We start from the raw sequence: 20,000 nt of genomic DNA, 5'->3' as shown, positions 1-20,000 counted from the left end.
GAGTCAGTCACACACACGGATTAACTCCACTGGCAAACACGCCTGTGATATAAAGGAGTTGTTTTTCACAAGCCGACAGTGTTACACATTAAGGTGGAACAGAATTTGCCTCTTTTCAGACAAAAGAGAGAGTGAGAGAGACGGGGAAGAAGAGAGCGTTTAAGTTAAAGCCACAGCAGGTGCAGTCGTAGTGGACTATCTGGTGCTTGAGACGAGCCGTAGAGCATCTTCTGCACGTGCCCAGTGCCGGCCCTAAGGGCCCAGTAAGGGAGAAGAGTGAAGAGTACTGGCCCGTCTGTTTAGTTAGCTGCTCTGTTGGTCGTAACAAACGGAATGTCACTGTAATGAAATCGTAATGTGAACCTGGCTATGAAGGGAAACAGGACCAGCCTCGACTCCTCTGCAACTTTTTAAGCACTTGTATATCTAATTACAAAAAAGAAAAAAAGTCTCTTCTCTTCCCAAAAACCCTAGAAAGCTGAAAGGGTTTTTACAGCCCTTTGCTGTCGATGGTTTTTCCCTTGGCTAGCTATTTGTGCATCATTTACATGTCACTTTAGAGAAAGGCATCTGTAAATGACTACCGTACATGTAGAAAGACACATTTTTAAGCCTAGTGCTTGTAAAAATCTTGAGAAAATCTCATCAGTCCAACATGACTGAGAGAGTGCAAGAGCGTGACTGTGGTAGGCAGTGGATTTACTGATGATTCACACGGCTTTCATCACTTTATGAGATACGCATGCAAGCATGACACAAAGTGCCTGGCATGCACAGGGTTAGGGAAGTAACTACATGGTTTTGTCATTGTCATGGACTTTTCATCAAGCACATTCATGCTCACACACACACTCACATACAGACACACAAACATTTTGTATTTGCACACAATCACACACATATACATTACAGACACACAGACACACAGACAGACAGACAGACAGACAGACACACACACACACACACACACACACACACACACACACACGCACACACACGCACAATATAATTCCTTTTGCCCTACTTCTTGAGCTGTCAGTGTTGAGCAGTCGTCAGGTGTCATATACATCCATGACGCTAAAGCCACAGCAGGCGAACCTCGGCTGATGTAGGCCAGCGATTAAGAAATGATTACGAGACAGATTATGAAGCTTACCAGCCCATTATGAAGGGATGTGCCACTACTCACAGTCCTACCTTCCACAGCATGACTGACACACATGCTAAATATACATCAAATATATGTGTGCACAAGTGTGTGTGTGTGTGTGTGTGTGTGTGTGTGTGTGTGTAGTGTACTGTATATATTTGTAATTGTGTGCAAATAGAAAATAAAATAAGGACAGAAGAAAGAAATAAGAGAAAGGAAAGAAAGCATCTGTGTATGCTTGCATGGATTTGTGTGTGTGTGTGTGTGTGTGTGTGTGTGAGAGAGAGAGAGAGAGAGAGAATGTGTGTGTCATATATCTATCAAAGACAAGCCTCTCCAGGGAGCCAGCATGTGTGACTGTGTGAGCTGCATCTCTTTGGCGTCACACAGTCATGATACAGCCAACTGGATCATCCCCGCCGCAAGCCGCAATAAACACCACGACTTGTGCCGCGTCACAGAGCAGATCGTGCCTTCTACTCCCTGGTCTTACCTATGGGTAAACCCTGCGCGCATATCCCGGCATATAATCCGGGATAAGTCTTTTGCTGGCCTTCGCCCAAAACATTAATGCAAACAAAACGAAACACAATGGCTCCTGGGTCGTGGCCAAGTTTAGGCTTACCGCGGGGTTTTAGTTGAAATTCACTCGCTCTGTTTTTTTGTAAGAAAGGGAATAATTAATGTTGAGGAAGTGATGGAAGGGGCTGAGCATGTGGATAAATATTCTCTCTCTCTCTTTCTCTCTCTCTCTCTCAATAATAACTGAGGGCATCCCTCATTCTTGTGGCTCCCATGGGACAGGATTCTTTCCATGTATTCCTCCATCTCCACTATTCTCCTTTTCTGACTTGACCTCTCTATCTCTCCATCATTTCTCCATTACTCCACTGATTCACTGACTCGGCATGTTAAATGTGCTGCTGGACTCCACCTTTCCTGCCCCCTGTCTCCTAGGGGAGTGCTAAGAGATGGGACTCAGTTGAGGGGACAAGAAGGACCCCCCCCCCCCCCCCTCCCCCTCCCCTTCCCACTAACACTGGCTTTTGTCAGCCACTGGAACTACTGTGCTGTTTATACACATCTCTTTTAGTCTGTCTATCTCACTCACTCGCTCTCTCATTCTATTTCTGTCCATTCTTCATTTCCTCCACTCTAATATATACAAGCGTGGATACTGAGAAGACTGAGATGTACACAAGTATATACACAAGTGCATCAACACAAACACACACACTAACATTTGTAAGATCTCCCTCTCTCACACTCGGTTAACACAAACAAACAAACAGAAATACACAGACAACACCATACACAGAGAGAGAGAGAGAGAGAGAGAGAGAGAGAGAGAGAGAGAAAGAGGGAGAGAAAGAGGGAGAGAGAGAGGGAGAGAGAGAGAGAGAGAGAGAGAGAGAGAGTGTGTCTGTAAACAAGAACACAAACACAGTGTGATTGAAAGGGGATAGAGGGAGGAGAGGGTTCACAAGCCCCTGGTCTGGTTTTGTCTAGACTGCGCAAATCATTTGGGAATTTCCCCCCTGAAAAATCTATTTTCCCCCCAACAATGACAGCCGCCGCCAACCCCTGCTCCGGTCCCAGCGGGAACGCCGTCTTGGTCACGGAGAGAAAGAGAGCATGAGAGAGAGAGGTGAATAGAGCAAAGGAGAGGAGAAGAGAAGAAGAGGAAAAAAGGAGGGAGGGGAGGGGAACGGGGAGGGTTAGGGTGGTCCCAGATCGTTGCCCCCGGAATGAGTTGGGCGCCAGGCCCGGCGAAGTTCAAAGGTGACCAAGTCTCTGAATCAGGCTGGCCTCTGCAGGAGTCCCCTGCAACAAGCATGGCTACCCAGGATGAATGGGCAGGTCCACCTTCTCCACGCTACGCCACAGTGTCCTCTCACCGCCAGGCACACATCTGCACACTTCTGCAGAGGCACACACAACACATGAAGATTCTGCGCACACACACACACGCACACACACACACCAAAACACACACACACACACCTGGCATCTGACATCTCTTTGGCCTGATGGTCATGCAGAGTCACACAGGGAATGTGAAATGCTATTTTGGCTGCTTAGTTCTGTTATTGCACTTGTACCTGATTCGCCCCAATTAGACTGGAGCGGCTGGGCTGGACGCTTGTGGTGTTGTGTCAAAGGTGGGTTGTGTAATGTCGCACTGGCACTGCTAACGTCACCAGGCGGTGGGACAGGCAGCGCGGCGGATGGGGCACTCCAGAGAGGGACTAGACAGTGGCCTTATCTGATCTGGGCTCCGTCCTGACCTGTCCTGCGCCTTTCTCTGCCTCGCCATTCACCTGCTGCTCGATTAGCCAGCGCGTTTGTCTCGCTTGTCTCTACTGTATATGGAACACTGCCTCGGCCTTTTAGGGGTCATCAGAACTCCTGTGTCTTGTAATGACACATAAAAAAGAAACATTAATGGAGTAAATATAGAATAAATATTTGTTTGAGATAAGTGAGGGGTCAGTATAATGTATACCTGAGGTAAATCTCTGTCCTCTTTGCCTTGCAGTCTTTTCTTTTGGTGAGTGACCAGGGTGGGTGACAAAGTGTGTATGTGTGTGTGACACTGAGAGTCTGTGTGTGTTCCCCATCTTTGGCAAGCGGTCTCTTTCTCCTGGTTTTCCCACAGATTTGGAGGATGTGGCTTTGTGCTCCTTATTTAGGGTCCTCACTGAATGAGTCACTTCAGTTTGGCCCAGTCACACGTCCCTGGGGACTCCAAATCCCACAATCCCCCTCTCTATGTGCCTCAACTTTGTGCAGACACAGACACACACGCTCTGCTAATCTAAGAGCTAACCTAATTTAAGGCTCGCTTGAGCCCATTGTGTCCAGTGAAGACATCAGAACAAAGTCCCTTTCTTTGACTTTGAGGATTTCTCACCAGGCTGGCGGGATGTATGGATGCTGGGCGGTCCTCCCCTTCAAACAACCCACCAGATCCTGGAATGTGCTGCTGGTCCCCACCACACCAGATATCCATCAAGTCCCTAAAGCACAGGGCTAGAGGGGGAGATCTCAGCGTTAGTAATCAAAGACAGTCCTTTGAGTGTGAGCTGAATGCACCTACTATATAATCATTCATTTAAAAAGGTATCTTATGGGTCTAAAGTATAAATGGTTTACAAAATTGACTTTTTTGTGTACAGAATTCTACAAAATGCTGAGATGATCTCTGTATATTTTAGAACCTGCTGGTGGAATGGTATTCCCTTTGTGGGCATCTCGTGCTCTTAAATAGAGTGTATACTTGTGTATGTATGTGTGTGGGAGGGGGGGGGGGGGTATTTATCTGTCTAGTGACCACTGCCTAGTGTCCACTGTGCATTGTACACAGATGAAATAATGCGGGTTTCAAATGAACGTCCTCTTCTCTTTTCAGTTTCCACCATCCCTGCCTTTAGATCCATTCTCTCCACCACCACCACCACCCTCCTCTCTCTATTCCTCTCTATCTCTCTCTCCTACCTTTCTTTTTCTCCATCTCTCCCTTTTCCATTTATCTACTTTGTTCCCCTTGGCTGCATTTTCCCAGGGAATGTGTTACAGTGGGGGCCCACAAAGATCACCGTCGCTCGGCTCACCAATTCACTCATAAGCGTCTGGAGAGATCTCTGGACCGATACTTGCCCTCGTTGGACATTAAAACCCACTCGGCCGTGGTCATCACGTCAGACATTAGCCAACTCCCTCTCCCTCTCAAAAAAACCCTCTAATCATAAGATCTTCTCCTCAAGTGTAAGCCATTAATTGTCTGCACCGTATCCTTAAGTGGCCTTCAGTGAGAATTACAACACACTCGCATCCAGCACTCATTCACTGTGTTTGCCTCCCTGGTCTGGACAGTCATCATAGACCTACTGTTGGGGAGAGTAGGCTTGAGTTTCCTTTAAGCTCCACAACAAGTCACAATGGTATTGGGGCAGAGCAATGGTGCACGAATGCAGAGTGTCACAGTCCTCATATCCTTATCATAAGCCTGGGGGAAGTGTTGTCATGGTAATTGTCTTGGGTGAGAAGCAATTAAGATCAGGAAGTTGCTGGAGAATTACTGTCAATAAACAACTATCTGTCAGTGTCTGAGGTTATCTTAATTATGAAAGCAATAACTCGATGAGGGTTTTGGGTTTGTGAGGGTATGTGCACCTAAGCCAAAATGCTTACCTGATTTTACATGATCATTTTGCCTCTGGTTAGGCTTATGTCATTGCAGTCAATAGTGTGTGTGCGCCAGCATACACACAGAAACACTGACACACACACGTGTGCATGCACAAACATCTGTCAGAGGCAGAATGTACAGAACAATCATTGTTTTTTTTTTTCATTGACTGGCTGCAGGGTACAAGATTTTTTATCACACAAATTTATTGCACTGTCTGTCACACCCAAAACCTTTTTCCTGTGTGTGTGTCTGTGTGTGTGTGTGAGAGAGAGAGAGAATGTTAAAAATCTAATGCAACTTATGGCATTAGATTACTTTATCATAAAGGCTGATATATCATTACTGCCATATTACAGAGGAAGAGGAGGTTGTTTTAAAAACGAAATTGAACGAACTGTGAAATAAACATAATATTCATGATCTGGTGACAGATTTTCAGTTAATTATGATTAAAGGTAGCTAGATAGGTCAGTATTTTACGGTTATCATCTCAAAAGATATAGAAACACATTTATTCCTACAGAAAGGTAGGCTACTACATTTCCTTGAAATGTACAATGGCACATTAAGAAGACTAGAGACTTGCCAACCCGTTTTTCCAGACAAGAAGTCCGAAGTGTGCCTGCAAAGTAAACCTCTCGACCTCTCGGCCCAAATTTAGACCTGTATATGCGGATTTGAAATGTCATTTATTTCAGGTAAGTACTCATGTGCAGTGCAAACTGTGAGCGCGCGCTGCGCACGTGAAGCGGGCGACATCTGGTCCACTCGGCTATGACTGCGCCGTGATTTGTTAGGAGATTATTGTGGGTGTGGGGACGCTGCCTGGAACGCAAGTCCGCCAAGTAAATTCAGTGACTCAAAGCACTCCGACTTCATTCATCAGAGAAGGTCCCACGACGGCGGAGTCGGAGCAACGGGACCTGCGCTTTCAATAGCCTGGATTAAGACACGTCAGATTTATTGAGCCTGGTCTTTATTCTCACAAGGGACACACCAAAACGGATTGTAATTTTACTCCATAAAAATGACTAATTATGTTGCTGATGCTGAATGGATCACCTGACTCTTCATTTTTGTTTGAATGGGAATCTGGCAAAATAACGTATCTGCGCTACCAAGGGATTCCACTTTGAAGATTTTGAACTTTAAAAAAATCGAGTTTGCCTTACAGCCATAAAATCCAATATACACCCTGAATAATTAAGTTTTGCCTTATAAACGTGTATCGTTACAACAATGGTCTTTCCTCCGTGCTACCGAGGACTGAAATATGCCGACTCAATGTGTAGATATTGAGAATTATCAGTGCCTTACTTCTGTTGATTGTTATTAGTTGATTGTTCTTTTTAAATAAGGAGGTCGAGAGTCGTTATAGTCGCTTAGCGCGAGGCATGGTACTGGATCCGACTCGTCTAGGAGCAGAGCCCCAGCTCCAACCGGATGATCGTTTTTTCTTCTGGGACAACTCGAGACGCAAACGGAGATGATGGCTGCACTTTATCGTTTACTTATCTGCTACGTGTGCCTGCTTCACACTATTGCCGAGGTAGGCTAATTAAAAACACCCCGATACCGCTGCACAGTCCACTCACCTGTTCCGCAGTCGTTGAGTTTAGACAACAAGTGCTCGTTTGGAGCGCACTTAGCACTGTGACCGGCCATAATATCATTTAAGGTTTGTAAACTGACACATTAAGATATGAACTGCCCTCAATTCTTGATAGCACGCCATTGAGATAAGAGTTCATGCACAATTCACATTTCTATTTCATGTGACTTTGAATTGCTTTATTGGGTGAAAATAAAGTTGGAGCAGGAACCTGCTGCCTGTTTGCATTTGGCTCAGTTGTAAGACGCTACAAGGCTAAATACTCTGCTGAAACGAGCGGCGTGCTCGTATTTGTAACAAGTGCACTAACGCATTTTGAGTAGCTACCCCAAAGCTCGACCCCACCTGATCATTGTGACTAATCCAGAAACATTCTGCCAACACTGCCCCCCTTTTATGCTGGTCTTCAATAGTGGGATGATAAAGGATATGATTATACATTTTTGTATTTTGTCTCTCTTTTGTGTCAAGGAGGTTCAAATCCCTCAAGAACTCATCGACAGACTCTCCAACAGTGAAATCCGCAGCATTAGTGACCTCCAGCGGCTGCTGGACATGGACTCCATAGGTATAGACCCCAGTTGCCTCCTCTCCTCGCAGTAATCTGTCTATGTATCCGGTATTTTATAACTGTCTTGCAAGACGAGCCTGTCATTGTCACTGTTTCAGATGATAGCACGTGAAAGTGTAAAATGACCACGACATAGGCCTAGGCTAAAGCAGGGCTTTATAGATTTAAAAAATAATGGATTCTTCTATTATTGTTCATTAGACGTTTTAATGATTTTGGATCAAATCTACTACACTTGGAAAGGATATGCGTATTCTAATTGTTTTGCATGTTATGCATGCATGTTAACGAAGGCAGAGCGAAGTTGGAACCCTGTAACTAGCAGTCAGTCTTTCTGATGCCAAATTCCTTACCGTCTGTTACTAGGAGACGAGTTTCCCCATTACTCTGCATACTATGTGGCACGTACGCCTCCAACCCCAGTGAACTTGGTGATGAATGACACATTTAGCGGATTCTCCCAGAGACGCTCCCACACGGTTTTGTTATTTTTAGGAAAACAGCGCAATGGGACATGGAAAGATAAACTGCCCTGCTGCATGGGTTCCACTTTTAATGTGTTGTCCAATGCGTCCTGCCGGACGAGGGCATGTGAACACCACCCCAACAGTAACAATTGTAGCCTACATAACAGCTGTTGTGAGGAGGTAGTTTACAATCCCTCTCAACTTCATCGTCTAAACTTCAAGGAGACATTAATTAGAGAAATAGCTTAGTGTCCACTGTCCAACAATATAATTGAAATGCAAATGGAAGCGTCCCATGGCTGCCTTCTTTTTTTTTTTGGGGGGGGGGGGGTCAAGTGGCTAACTTCATTATGCTGTTGTCATCCTGGCTATTATTGCCTGAGAGGGAGCTGAAAGGCTGTTATGTTGTTAATGTATTATTCATGCCATTCCAGTATGTCAGCTGAAGAAGTGTGAGGTGTGTGCAGTTTTTCTGCAGAGGCACACACATAAACACCCAAATGTGCAAGTTTGTTGTATTCCACACCTGCATGCAAACATGCTCACACATGCAAAAACATGTGCATATATATGTACATACATATGTATACATACACACACAAATGCACGCATATTCAGACAGGCACATCCATACCACCCCATGCCACCAAACACACACACACACACACACACACACACAGACACACAGACACACACACATACATGCAGCCAAACAAGTCCTTTAAAAGGGAGCCAAAGCTACCCTACCAAGCATGAGGACACGCTGCTTAAAGCTGAATAGAGAGCCACCACTCCTCAAACATCTCAGGGCCTGTTTCCGGAAGGTTCCACACAACGCCCCCACCCGCCCTGAGCGCCGGCTCTCATGACCCCTCTTACCCAGCCTCTACAAAATGAACCAGACTGTGACATGTCACCCATGAGGTGCCCTGTGTTTTGTGTGGCGTCTGTGCACAGAGTAGCCAGAAGCGGGAAAAAAAGGGTCACATCGACTGGATGTAGAATCGTGTTATATACCTACTACACCGAACTAATGTGGGAGAAACTAAATTCAATCCACTACAACAAATGTAGTCAAATGCTCAATAGGATGCAGCTAGTGCGAGAATAAAGTCAGAAGCCACAGCAATGGCTTCCATTAACAAACTGCCAAATCTACCTTTTTTTTTAAAAATAACTGAATTTGGTTGGAAGGTAAGGTGATGATAGACACCGACCTTAAGAAGACAAATGTAATTTCCTAGATTCCTAGTGTCTCTGTCATCCATCTGCATGACTTGAAAATCCTGCCCCTTAGTTTTTTATTATTTCTTTAAATGGTTGTTTGTGACCCCCCCCCACCAAGTGAGTGACCAGTACATTTTGCTGTTATTTTTCTGAGTTCTTCCAAGAGTTAGTTTCATGTTTAAGAGTTAGTTAGTTAGTTTAAGAGTTTTGGTGACATGAAATGGTCCCATACTCTATTCTACTGCAAGCTGTCAAGGTAGGGGTTCCAAACTCGTGGGAGAGCGAATGGGGGATGGGCGAGACGACACTTGCTTGGTGATGCTCCTGACAAATTGCATTGTCACGCACTCACTCAGCATCTGAAATGGTTTCCCTCCGGGCTGGAGCTCGTCTTTGTTACAGACGTAAGGGACTTACGAGACAAAATACCAACTGGCAGCTATGCACTGGACCAAATGGCAACTATCCACTGAGTATACTTGTGTGCCAGCCAACCAAACAAATGGGGCATTAGAAGAGAAAAGAACCTAAGGAAAGCAACTCTTTTTTTTGTGTAAATGCAGAGAATGAGGTGGTTCAGGAGACGAAGAAGAGATACCACAAGGACTCGCACCATGGTTACCATGGCAGTGACCTGAAGAGCTACCAGACGCTGTCTAGACGCAAGCGAAGTGTTGGTATGTAATATCCCCTGTAGAGATCCAAGACAAAACTTTTACTTCCTACATATTCTCTGTCAAAGTAGGGTGCATATTGAAATAGCTTTCACTAGTTCTGCAGGCCAATGGGCAGCATACAGCTGTAAAGTCTATATGTTCATCATACATACTATTGGCAGTTGTCTCTTTCTTGACTGATTATTTTGTTAGATACAGCTGATCCTCATCACTCACTGACTGTGAATGTAAAACTGGTCTCATGCAGTAGCTACCTTAATTGCACCAGTGGCATCTGAGGACACTGCAGTGTGGTATGCGTGTACGCTGAGGAAGATTCCATACGTGTTGCTGCCCATGCTGTGGCCTGTCGGAGCATGAGTGGTCTTACTTGGCTCATTAACACACAAGCCCCTCAACTAAGCTAGGCAGCAGTTGAGTTGAAGAGATCTGGTCCGGAATCGCCAGATGAGGACCAGATCTGAGCCAGACTCTGTTGCCATGGAGACTTGTGCACTGGTTTGTGTTGTGCTGGAATTCATATGATCAAGGATTTAATGATATTCAACTGAAAAGCTATAGGCTTTAGGGTTTAATGTTTGAAAAGCAACAAAACTTTACTCAATATGAATATAGGTTTGTTGAGTTGTAAACCCCTCAGAAAATAACATTATGCTCCTATTTCTGATATTCTGATAAAGAAAAACACAGGTCTGCTTCTCTCAGCAGGTGTTGGTAGTGGTGAATGTATTTGTAGAGGGGCCATTGTGTGTTTCTCCAGCGCTGCAGTTGAGCATACAGGGCTTAAAGTGTTCAGGCACTGCATTGAAGATTTGAAAATAGTCAAAATGCCTATAGGACTATGACATCTTCATAAAAGTTTGATAACTTCAGGCTCATAAATGTTATTTGCGTTAAGCCCTGAGTATATTAGGAGCAGAGACCAACGTTGAGGCTCCCAGCTTCTCTCCTCTTTACGCATCATGTGACACACTCCTGGGCCAATAGCAACTGACTTGCTACTGAACGCATCATATCCTAGCATCATTGGCTGTTCTCCCTCGGTTGTGTAGTTTGGGCTGTAACCTGTCTGGCACCCAATGAATGCTGGGCCACGTTTGTATGGAGGAGCACTGGCACACGCAACACAACTCACTTATGTTTCAACAGATGCGGTACTGGGGATGGAGATAGTGAAATGGGGTCAGAGGATACAGCCTCCCTTTGCCATGGTGGCTTGAATGGACTACAAATGTGTTGTGTTGTGTTGTGCTAGAATAGAAGAACATGGAGTCCTGAAAGACTAGGCCATGCAGCCTGGACAGGGCTGTGGAGAGGTCACACTGCTGGCTCTGATTACGTAGTCACTTAAAGTAATGGTGATCCCCTCCGTTTGACTGACCAACCCCTCGACCCCTGCATTAGAAATGCACATGGACTCACAGGGCATTCCTCTGTCAGCAGTCGTATGACAAATCCCTGGGTGTCTGTGAGGGTGAGAGTCCGAGTCATTCATATTGTGCAGTCAGTGGTCAGAGAAAGTTCTCTGTGTCCGAGCGGTCGCGCCTCGTTGTGTATTTATGCTTGTAAATGTGCCGCTGGCCTCGCCTCCGTTGGGTGCTCCACTCTGACGGAGCTGTGCTCCATTAGTAACATAATCTGTCAGACTGACATCAGCTTTAAGTGCCCCGGCACTCTCACACACTCTCTCTCACACACTCACACACACCCACACACACACACACACACACACACACACACACACACACACACACACACACACACACACACACACACACACACACACACACACACACACACACACACACACACACACACACACACACACACACACACACACACACAGAGAGAGAGAGAGAGAGAGAGAGAGAGAGTGAGAGTGTGTGTGTGTGTGTGTGTGTGTGTGTGTGTGTGTGTGTGTGTGTGTGTGTGTGTGTGTGTGTGTGTGTGTGTGTGTGTGTGTGTGTGTGTGTGGAGAGAGAAGGAGAGTCCAAGTGCCCAGTGTAGCAGTCACTCTCCTACAAAGGCAGAGTCCCCAAACTCCTACTAAAGCAAGAAGACAATTCGTCCCTTCTTTACCAAAGCAAGTGTGTTAGCATTAGTAGTTGCATCATGTTACAGAGCATGAGAACAAGTTCCTGCTGCAAGGTCATATATACTTAGGAAAAGTGAAGGCTGCTGTCTAGTCGAGGCATGTCTGCCTAGAGGCATCGTTTAATACGCCACTCTCAAATGGTTCAGAAAAATACTATTATGAGGAGTTACCTGAGGACTTGCTTTTACTTTTCACTCTTTTCAGTTCAGTGAAACTCTTTTGAGGAATTCTTCCAAGGTCCAAACATTTTTTTTTTTCAAACTAAATTGTCTTTAAACTCATTCCACTCAGTTTAAACAAGGTTGTCTATCATTCTACAATCTACAAAATACTCTGCCAGTAGCTGATTCTTTATTTGGAAAAAAATGTAAGGCTTTTCTGTTTTATTGTAAAAGAGCCCAGAGACCTGTCTTAATGATACCATTCACTAAACCAACTTAACTGCCGTGTTGTCTTGGCCTTGCCCTCTTGCAGAGGAGGCAGTGCCAGCATCATGCCGGACGCGGACAGTCATCTATGAGATCCCGCGTAGCCAGGTGGACGCCAGCGCCGCCAACTTCCTGATCTGGCCGCCGTGCGTGGAAGTGAAGCGCTGCACGGGCTGCTGCAACACCAGCAACATGCGCTGCCAGGCCTCGCGCAAGCAGCACCGCATCGTCAAGGTGAGCACACACACACACACACACACACTCACACACACGCACTCACACAAGCACTTGTGCATACACACACGTACGCACACAAACACACGTACACTCCTATATACTCTCTCTCTCTCTCTCTCTCTCTCTCTCTCTCTCACCCTCTCACACTCACACCCACATACACACACATACACACATAGACACACACAATGATCACAACATAAGGCACCTGAGTTATCAGGCCTTGTCCAATCAAAACAGTAGGCCAGCACATAGAGGCAGACACATAGATCTATCATGGTTCCCAGTGTTCCCTGTGGTTCTCAAAGGTATTCACTCAGTGAAAGAGGTGCCACACTATCCCATCCATATGGAACATCATATGTTCATTTAGATCTCTTCCATCCTACAGTAATAATCTGCAAAATCACCACATAACTCATTTTTCCCTGGGAAAAACAGTATACATTTGGACACTGAAATCAGTTCCCACTTGATAGTATCACTATGTGGGAAGTGTCCTGATACAGTATTCCTTTACTGTGTAATTGGAATTGCTCAACACAAAGACAGCCACATTCTTAACCTCCGCGTTCTGCAGGCATTCCATGATGCACTTAGCAACGGAAGATTTACTGCTGAGAAGTCCATTGCATCAGTCAGGACCACATTCACTTCTCCTGGACTAGATGTTGTTTATTTTCAGAATTATAGCAATGTGGGAAGAGCTGCGGACACTTTCTGCACTGATAGACTTAGTGACTCAACAAATGTACTCAAATTATTCAGTAACGTTTGTATTTTTGTTTGTCTGTTACTAAAAAGCATCAATTTTCCAGCACTGGTATGGGATAATATTTGTTTTTTGATTTTTATTCAATGGTTCGGTTCTGTTCGATCTGAATGGTGTTGAATACATTTAGTTGTCTGTCAAGGATGTATGCACACAATATTACTTTATTGTAATCATTTTTTTACTTACTAGTTTTCCAAGGACTAAGGGGCCTTGGGCAATGCTGTTTGATTAAACATAAAGTAGGACTGGAATTTTAGATGAGATATGTCTCTGGTATGAATTTTGTGGGGTTTAATGATGTGAAATTTGGCAAAAAAAACTGACACTGAATGGAGAACTGTCAAAAAATATGTGCAGCCATCAAAGCATATTGTCCTCAAATGTTTGGAGCACTTCAAGCTGTGCAAAGGCATGTATGTAGCTTGCACAAGTGAATGCTCTGATGCCCATGAATGTATTCTCTAGCAGTTTGTGTGTGTACGTGTGTGTACGTGTGTGTGAGAGAGAGAGAGAGAGAGAGCGAGACCGTAAAAAACACTTGCCTTCACCCTCTGTGTCCCTGCCTCATCTCTGCAGGTGGCTAAGGTGGAGTATGTGCGGAGGGTGCGGAGGCCCAAGCTGCGGGAGGTGCAGGTGAAGCTGGAGGACCACCTGGAGTGCGTGTGCACCTCGCGGCACCTCAGTGCCCACTCCGACTCAGGTGAGCGCTACAGCTGTGGCTCTCAGTGGAGCGTCATCCTGTTAAAAGGTTTCCTGGATTTATTAACATTGAAAGAGCTCTTAAAGGGGTTCAAACCCGTCCTGTTCCTCACATGTTCCTCAGAGTATGCAGCCTCTCAATATCTGAGTTCTAAAGGATGGTATGAAGAACCCTGCATCATTGGTGTTGTGTGTGGAAATGGCCATGTGAAGAACCTTTAGAATAAAACATGGCATCTAGTACTCTTGGCTGGCAAAGAACCAATAGACTATTCCTCGAAAGACCCGCAAAGAAGTGTCCATGAAAAACCTTGTTAAAAGTGCAGCCTATGAGTGGGCAGCGAGAATCGCCAATGACATCCTAAGCTGGGGCGTGTTTCCCAAAAGCATAGTTGCTAACTAAGTTAGCAACTTTGTTGGTTGCAATGCAATTTCCCATTGCCAACCAACTAAGCTGCTAACAGGTTAGCAACTATGCTTTTGGGAAACACACCCCTGGACATCACAAGTGATTTGATTGTGTAATACTAAATTAATTTGTTATTCTAAGCTTCCTCTCGAGGGTTTCCATTAGGAAGTGGTCTGCTGTGTGTTGTGTGATCTACAAAATAACTTCCTCATAGCAACAGATATTTATTCCTCTTTTGTTCCTAAAGCCTCTCCACTATCTGAGCCTCCCACCGCGGTTCCACTCAAAAGACGCAGAAAAGGCAGAGGCAGAAAACGAAAAAGAGAAGGAAAAACAGAAAACTTAAGCAAAAGCACTCATCACTTATTTTCAGACTCACTAATAAAGTGACCGTAAGTTCTAAAACCAGGGTGGAGTTGTAATGGCGGCCAACGAACCTCTGATTCCAAGTAATCGCCAACCAATTGAAAACATTTGGCAAGTGCAGTTGTCAAAAAGATTATATAATGAAAAAATGTGATCAATCATGACTTCTGACCAAAGCGGTCATGAGTGCTGTGATCTGGACAGCTGCTTACAATACGTATTGTGTGGTGGGTCAAGTGGAAACTGATCTGGGTTCTGTGGTGATGGGCCAACTTGTGTTTGTTTTGCAACGGGACCAAAAGCTTCTCTGATTTGGACATGGTATTGATCAGTCTGAAATCAGGTTTCTGGCATGATTGTTTATCATTTGGAGTGATTGGGAAAAAAATGTATGGTGTATGGTTTGTGGTGTGGTGACTTTCTCTGTCTCTCTTAACAGATGTGTGGTGAAACAGAATGGAGGCCATTATTTGCTGTGGACATGGATGTCAAGAACTGCTACCACCAGTTTGATTATGACAAAGACTCTGCCGCGATGGCTGCATCTTACAATATGAACAATGCTATTGCACCTAAAGACTAGCGTGATCCATGCATCGCCCTAACTCTGCCGCCACTGATTGGAAAGGATGTTGATGGACCTGGACTATGCAGAGAAGTTTGTGGGGACAAGAAGCGTTGGATTGAAAGTAGACTCTTTTTAGAGGAAGCAGGAGCGGGCGCAAGTGAGGACTATAAAGACTGTTTCGAGGTTGTTCCCGATAAGGGGATGGAGACTGATGTGTGTTTTCTGAGAAAGTGACTGGTTGAAGAGAGGACATATGCTTAACAAAAATAATGGTCTTAAATAAAAGCTATGTCAACATGTTGTAATCTGATGGAAATGTATTAAGGCTCAACATTGTGGATGAATCCACTTATTGGACCTCTAACAAAGTTTTGGCAAATATATATATATATATATATATATATATATATATATATATATATATATATATATATATATATATATATATATATATATATATTATTTTTATTTTTTTTGAGAAAACCTCTATATCTTCTTATTTTTGTAACCCTCATTTTCTATCACAACTGAATCCTCTCTTGGATCTGTATCAAGTAACAAAACACATTACATCCTCCTCAGCACCAGTAATTGCCACTAATAAATTATTTATGTCTTTCTCACTCCATTGGGGAGTAGCGTGCCGTTATATCCAATAGCGCACCAGTGTGTTTACTTAAACAAGAATGCGTGCTGATAAGAGCCGGGGGTGGACGCGTTCTCCAGGAACATCTCTGACCTCCAGTCAACAAGGCCTAATGTCAGGAGAGCTCCCACTTGTCCAATTATCACCCCTGCTTCTCCCTTTGGTGTTTAAGGAGTATTTTTTAAGAGAGTACACTTAGGCACACTTGGCAATGGTACTGAACAAATATTAACATGAACAAGAGGTAGGGCCTTTTAATAACCCCATAACTTGGCCATTAGTAAAGAGATGGGGAGAAATGTAACAATCAGTGACCTCATTCAAAACAAAACTAATCAATTAGGATGTATTTTTTTCAGGAAAGGAACGGAAATGTCATGTAAAGTTAGTAATTACCTTCTGTGACATGGCCCTTTGAGTAAGTTAAAGTGTATTTAAGAGTCAAAATAAAGTATAGGCCTAAATATCTTAATAACTACTTCAAAGTCAGTATGTGAGAACTATATCTGAACAAAACCTTGTATACGTCTATCTCTCAAAGTCTAGGAGTGCTCTGAAAGCCTGTTATAAATGAGACTCATTCGTAGTGTTTGAGAATTGAAGGCCCACAACCGCAGACTGTTGACTATACTTATCAAGTGAAACCCAAACAGTTACTCTAATCACACGTCCAAATTCCCTACCCGCCAAGTCATTTGGTTAGCATTAGCTTTGATGGGGAGTGCCCAGCAGTCTGACTGCAGCCACAAGCCATTAGCATTTCTGCTCCACCAGTCAAATGTCACTCGGGTTCTGCGCTCCAGACGCACAATGAACAAAACAAATGTTTGTTGCGTGCGGTTTCTGTGGGGCGAGGACCATGGTGGGGAGAGACGTCTAAATGACTTCACATTGGTTCTCAGGGAGGCATTACGTAACATGTGCCACTCTTAACGTGTGCCAGTTTCCCCCCAGACGACTGAATATAAACGGTTAAGCAAGCTGCGGTTACGCTGCAAAGTGGTGTGGCCTGAAGCCTATTGCGCATACCTTGGACAGACTCCCTGCACACACAAACTTGCCGCGGTACATAAACCTTGTAATTTAATTGAGAGTGATTTTTTTCAGAGTAGTACAATGGCACCAGTGTATGTTTGGGATTGTGTGAAAACAGCCAGTTCTTCCCTTTTAAAAAGCATCCCGTCAGCAATATTTACCTTCCTGCGTCTTTTCTCGGTTCCTCCATGAGGGGTTCTCCGCACGTGGGTGACAGTTTGGTGGCTGCGCTTCTGAATGACAAAGCTGACCATTGAACATGGTGCCATTAGTCTGACCACGTTGGTTACCATACAGATGTGTTTGTCCATGAGAAGACCACTTCATGGTTGTGGGCATGATGATAATGCTGAATATGAAACTCCTAAAAAATTAAATTATGCTGTTACATAACAGGAGCTTATTTATCCCCCCAGTGTTTTTTATTAGATGTGCTACCTTAATGTTTCCTGTTTTGAGTTAGAAGTTGGATCCTATCAGCTACCAGGAATAATAAGAAGGCAGAGGTACAGGCAGATTTGTTAGGGAAAACACAAGCTCCAATTCAAGGAAACAGATGATTTTGTTATATGTTATGTAACCATTGGGATAACACTTCTATGAAAGATGACTGATTTCTAAAGTAGTTGATACAACAAAAGAGATTCTTGAGAAAAGATAGAGTTTTCAAGTTTAGTTTAGTAGGCCTACTGTAAATGGAATCCTTACAAGATTGAGACAAGCCTCAAGTAACCTCAGTAACACAAGACCACTAACACATCATCACATTTCTTTTCCTTGTTAAAGTAATTGGGAAAACCCCTCCACTATTTGACACGAGTGTTTTCTAGAGACTTCTCCCTACATTGTTATCAGTTTCAAAGGTTTTTTATGAGTCATGCTGCTCAAGACAGACCAAGATGATTCACAGCAGTAAAGGAGTATTTTGTGACTCAAGAACAAGACAAATACATTTATCACTAATAATCATGCATAATCAACTGTCATTTTTTGCCTAATTATCGATTCCATGTTTGCCCTCGTAATGGCAAGGCCCTGTGCGAGCAGATCACCGCTGAATAATGAGAGGACTGAAGGTTATGTTTTGTTTATATTTTGACTCATACAGATGGTTTATCCTTTAGCAGTCGTGGGTTCAGTATGGGCCTATTGGCAACACTTTCTCTTAGTGTGTTTGTTAAGGCAGAAACCAAGCGCAGGGGTTTGTGAGACTTTTCCAAACTAGTGGCCAAACTGGCATTTACAAGATTTTTTCCTAAAACACTTTTTAATTTTAATGTGGATTTTGGCTCTTCGTGTCTTGCTATACACAGAGACCGAGAGAGGCCAATATCACCATGTTCTTTAACTCAATGTGGACGCCATTTGAAATGTGCTCAACTAAAGCAACTCAGAGGCACTTCTCATCCTTCACATGTAAGGGAGGATACTAGCCTGAAGAAGATGGATAACTGACCTGATATTACGCTTTCTTCTTCTCAGAGCTCCATTTATCTGCCCGCTGTGTCCCTGATGACCCTGCAGAGAGGGCAGAAGCAGGTAGAAGTGAAATACTAGTATTTCATTTCAGGTCAGACTTGGCTTTCCTCCTCCCCATCTCGCTAACCTGCAAAGTTAAAAGTCTGACCACTTTGGACCAAGTAAACCACAAGCATAGACAACCCAACTGACACATCTCATTCACCCCCTCACCACATTCCAGCTATGTCTTCCTTACGCAACCACAAAGTCAGAGGCAATAAGCACAGTTTTGAAACGGCATATCAAACCCCCCCCCCACCCCCCTCAATCTCAGCACTTCCTGTCTCCAGCCTATCCCGTCTTATCCAGCGCAGCCTGAGGGAGAACAGGTAGAGTGATGTCTTACATCACCACGCCACACGCCAACCGGAGGACAAGATTCCGCGGAATAAACAACTCAGTTGTTTTGATTTTTTTCCCTCCTCTCTCTCTCCCTCTCCCTCTGTTTTGGCAACTGCATTTCCCATTAATGCCCTTTGATATTGAACAGGACGGAGGTTTGACATTAACCTGGGTTGCAGGGCAGAGGATGAAAAGGCCGGAGGTTGACAGACACCGCTTTTGGACGTTATGAACTTGTGAAGATATTTCCTGCTAACAGGGCATGTAACCTCAGAATACCTCAACGATTGATATGAACTGAAGAGTGTACAAAGAAGCCAACCAGACCATACAGATGTACTGTGCAGAATGGTACGAGTCAGCGCTCATTACTCGATAACTTGTAATTAGTTCTCAACCCTCCATCACAGTTAATGTTCTTGTTAAAACATATTCACCAAAGTCACTGGCAGCCTCATCTAATCCATTGTGAGAATGGCACATTCTAATGAATGGGAGGCCCTATTTGTGGTGACCACACAAAACACTGTGCTCCCACATCTGACAAATTGATATGACTGAGCTAGAGCTGCATCTAACATATGTTCAAAGATCACAGGGCAGAGCCATTAACACTGTTCACGCATTCTTTTTCCCCCAGCTAACTACCTTATTAGTCAACCACCTACACACTGGTCACTGAGAGTCCGATGTGAAACGGCCATGTTGACATGACCGGAGAGAGTTGCCTGGGTAACATATGGACGATGACAGAGTGGTGGTGGGGGGTGCAGGGTCCAGGACTTAGAGGAGCTTTTCCAAGAGGATCTTGATTGGTATCAAATGAGCCCTCCGGGGGTCCTCCTAAGAGCATAACCCCCATCGCCCCCTACCCCTTTCCCTTCATTCTGTCGTCCGCCCACCACGCCACCCCTAAATCCCACCTTTCTTTAGTCATCCCAAACCTATTACCCTATAGACAAAACCTTCAACCCCCCCAC

At 44.4% G+C, this 20,000-nt stretch overlaps 1 protein-coding gene across 1 annotated transcript; it reads left to right on the top strand.

Moving 5' to 3' along the window:
* Positions 1-6,248: 6,248 nt before the first annotated feature.
* Positions 6,249-15,845, top strand: LOC143133484 (platelet-derived growth factor subunit A-like). Its single transcript, XM_076293249.1, has 6 exons — positions 6,249-6,894; positions 7,429-7,525; positions 9,786-9,899; positions 12,469-12,656; positions 14,011-14,134; positions 15,348-15,845. Exons 1-6 carry the CDS (start codon positions 6,832-6,834, stop codon positions 15,356-15,358), a joined length of 597 nt encoding a protein of 198 aa, XP_076149364.1. The 5' UTR covers positions 6,249-6,831; the 3' UTR covers positions 15,359-15,845.
* Positions 15,846-20,000: the final 4,155 nt, after the last annotated feature.

Source organism: Alosa pseudoharengus, unplaced genomic scaffold (genome assembly GCF_046254945.1).
Source record: "Alosa pseudoharengus isolate Yale_2024_CS ecotype anadromous, Long Island Sound unplaced genomic scaffold, YU_APseudo_1.1 YU_APseudo_1.1_scf_1, whole genome shotgun sequence".
Classification (NCBI taxonomy): Eukaryota; Metazoa; Chordata; class Actinopteri; order Clupeiformes; family Clupeidae; genus Alosa; species Alosa pseudoharengus.
The sequence above is the reverse complement of the archived record's forward strand: the minus strand, read 5'-3'. Positions and strand labels throughout refer to the sequence as shown.

Excerpts from the sequence above, each read along its gene's own strand:
- LOC143133484 (XM_076293249.1), top strand. The coding sequence starts at position 6,832 with ATGATGGCTGCACTTTATCGTTTACTTATCTGCTACGTGTGCCTGCTT. Across the intron at positions 7,526-9,785 it reads GCTGGACATGGACTCCATAG|AGAATGAGGTGGTTCAGGAG; the intron begins GTATAGACCCCA and ends GTGTAAATGCAG. Across the intron at positions 9,900-12,468 it reads TAGACGCAAGCGAAGTGTTG|AGGAGGCAGTGCCAGCATCA; the intron begins GTATGTAATATC and ends GCCCTCTTGCAG.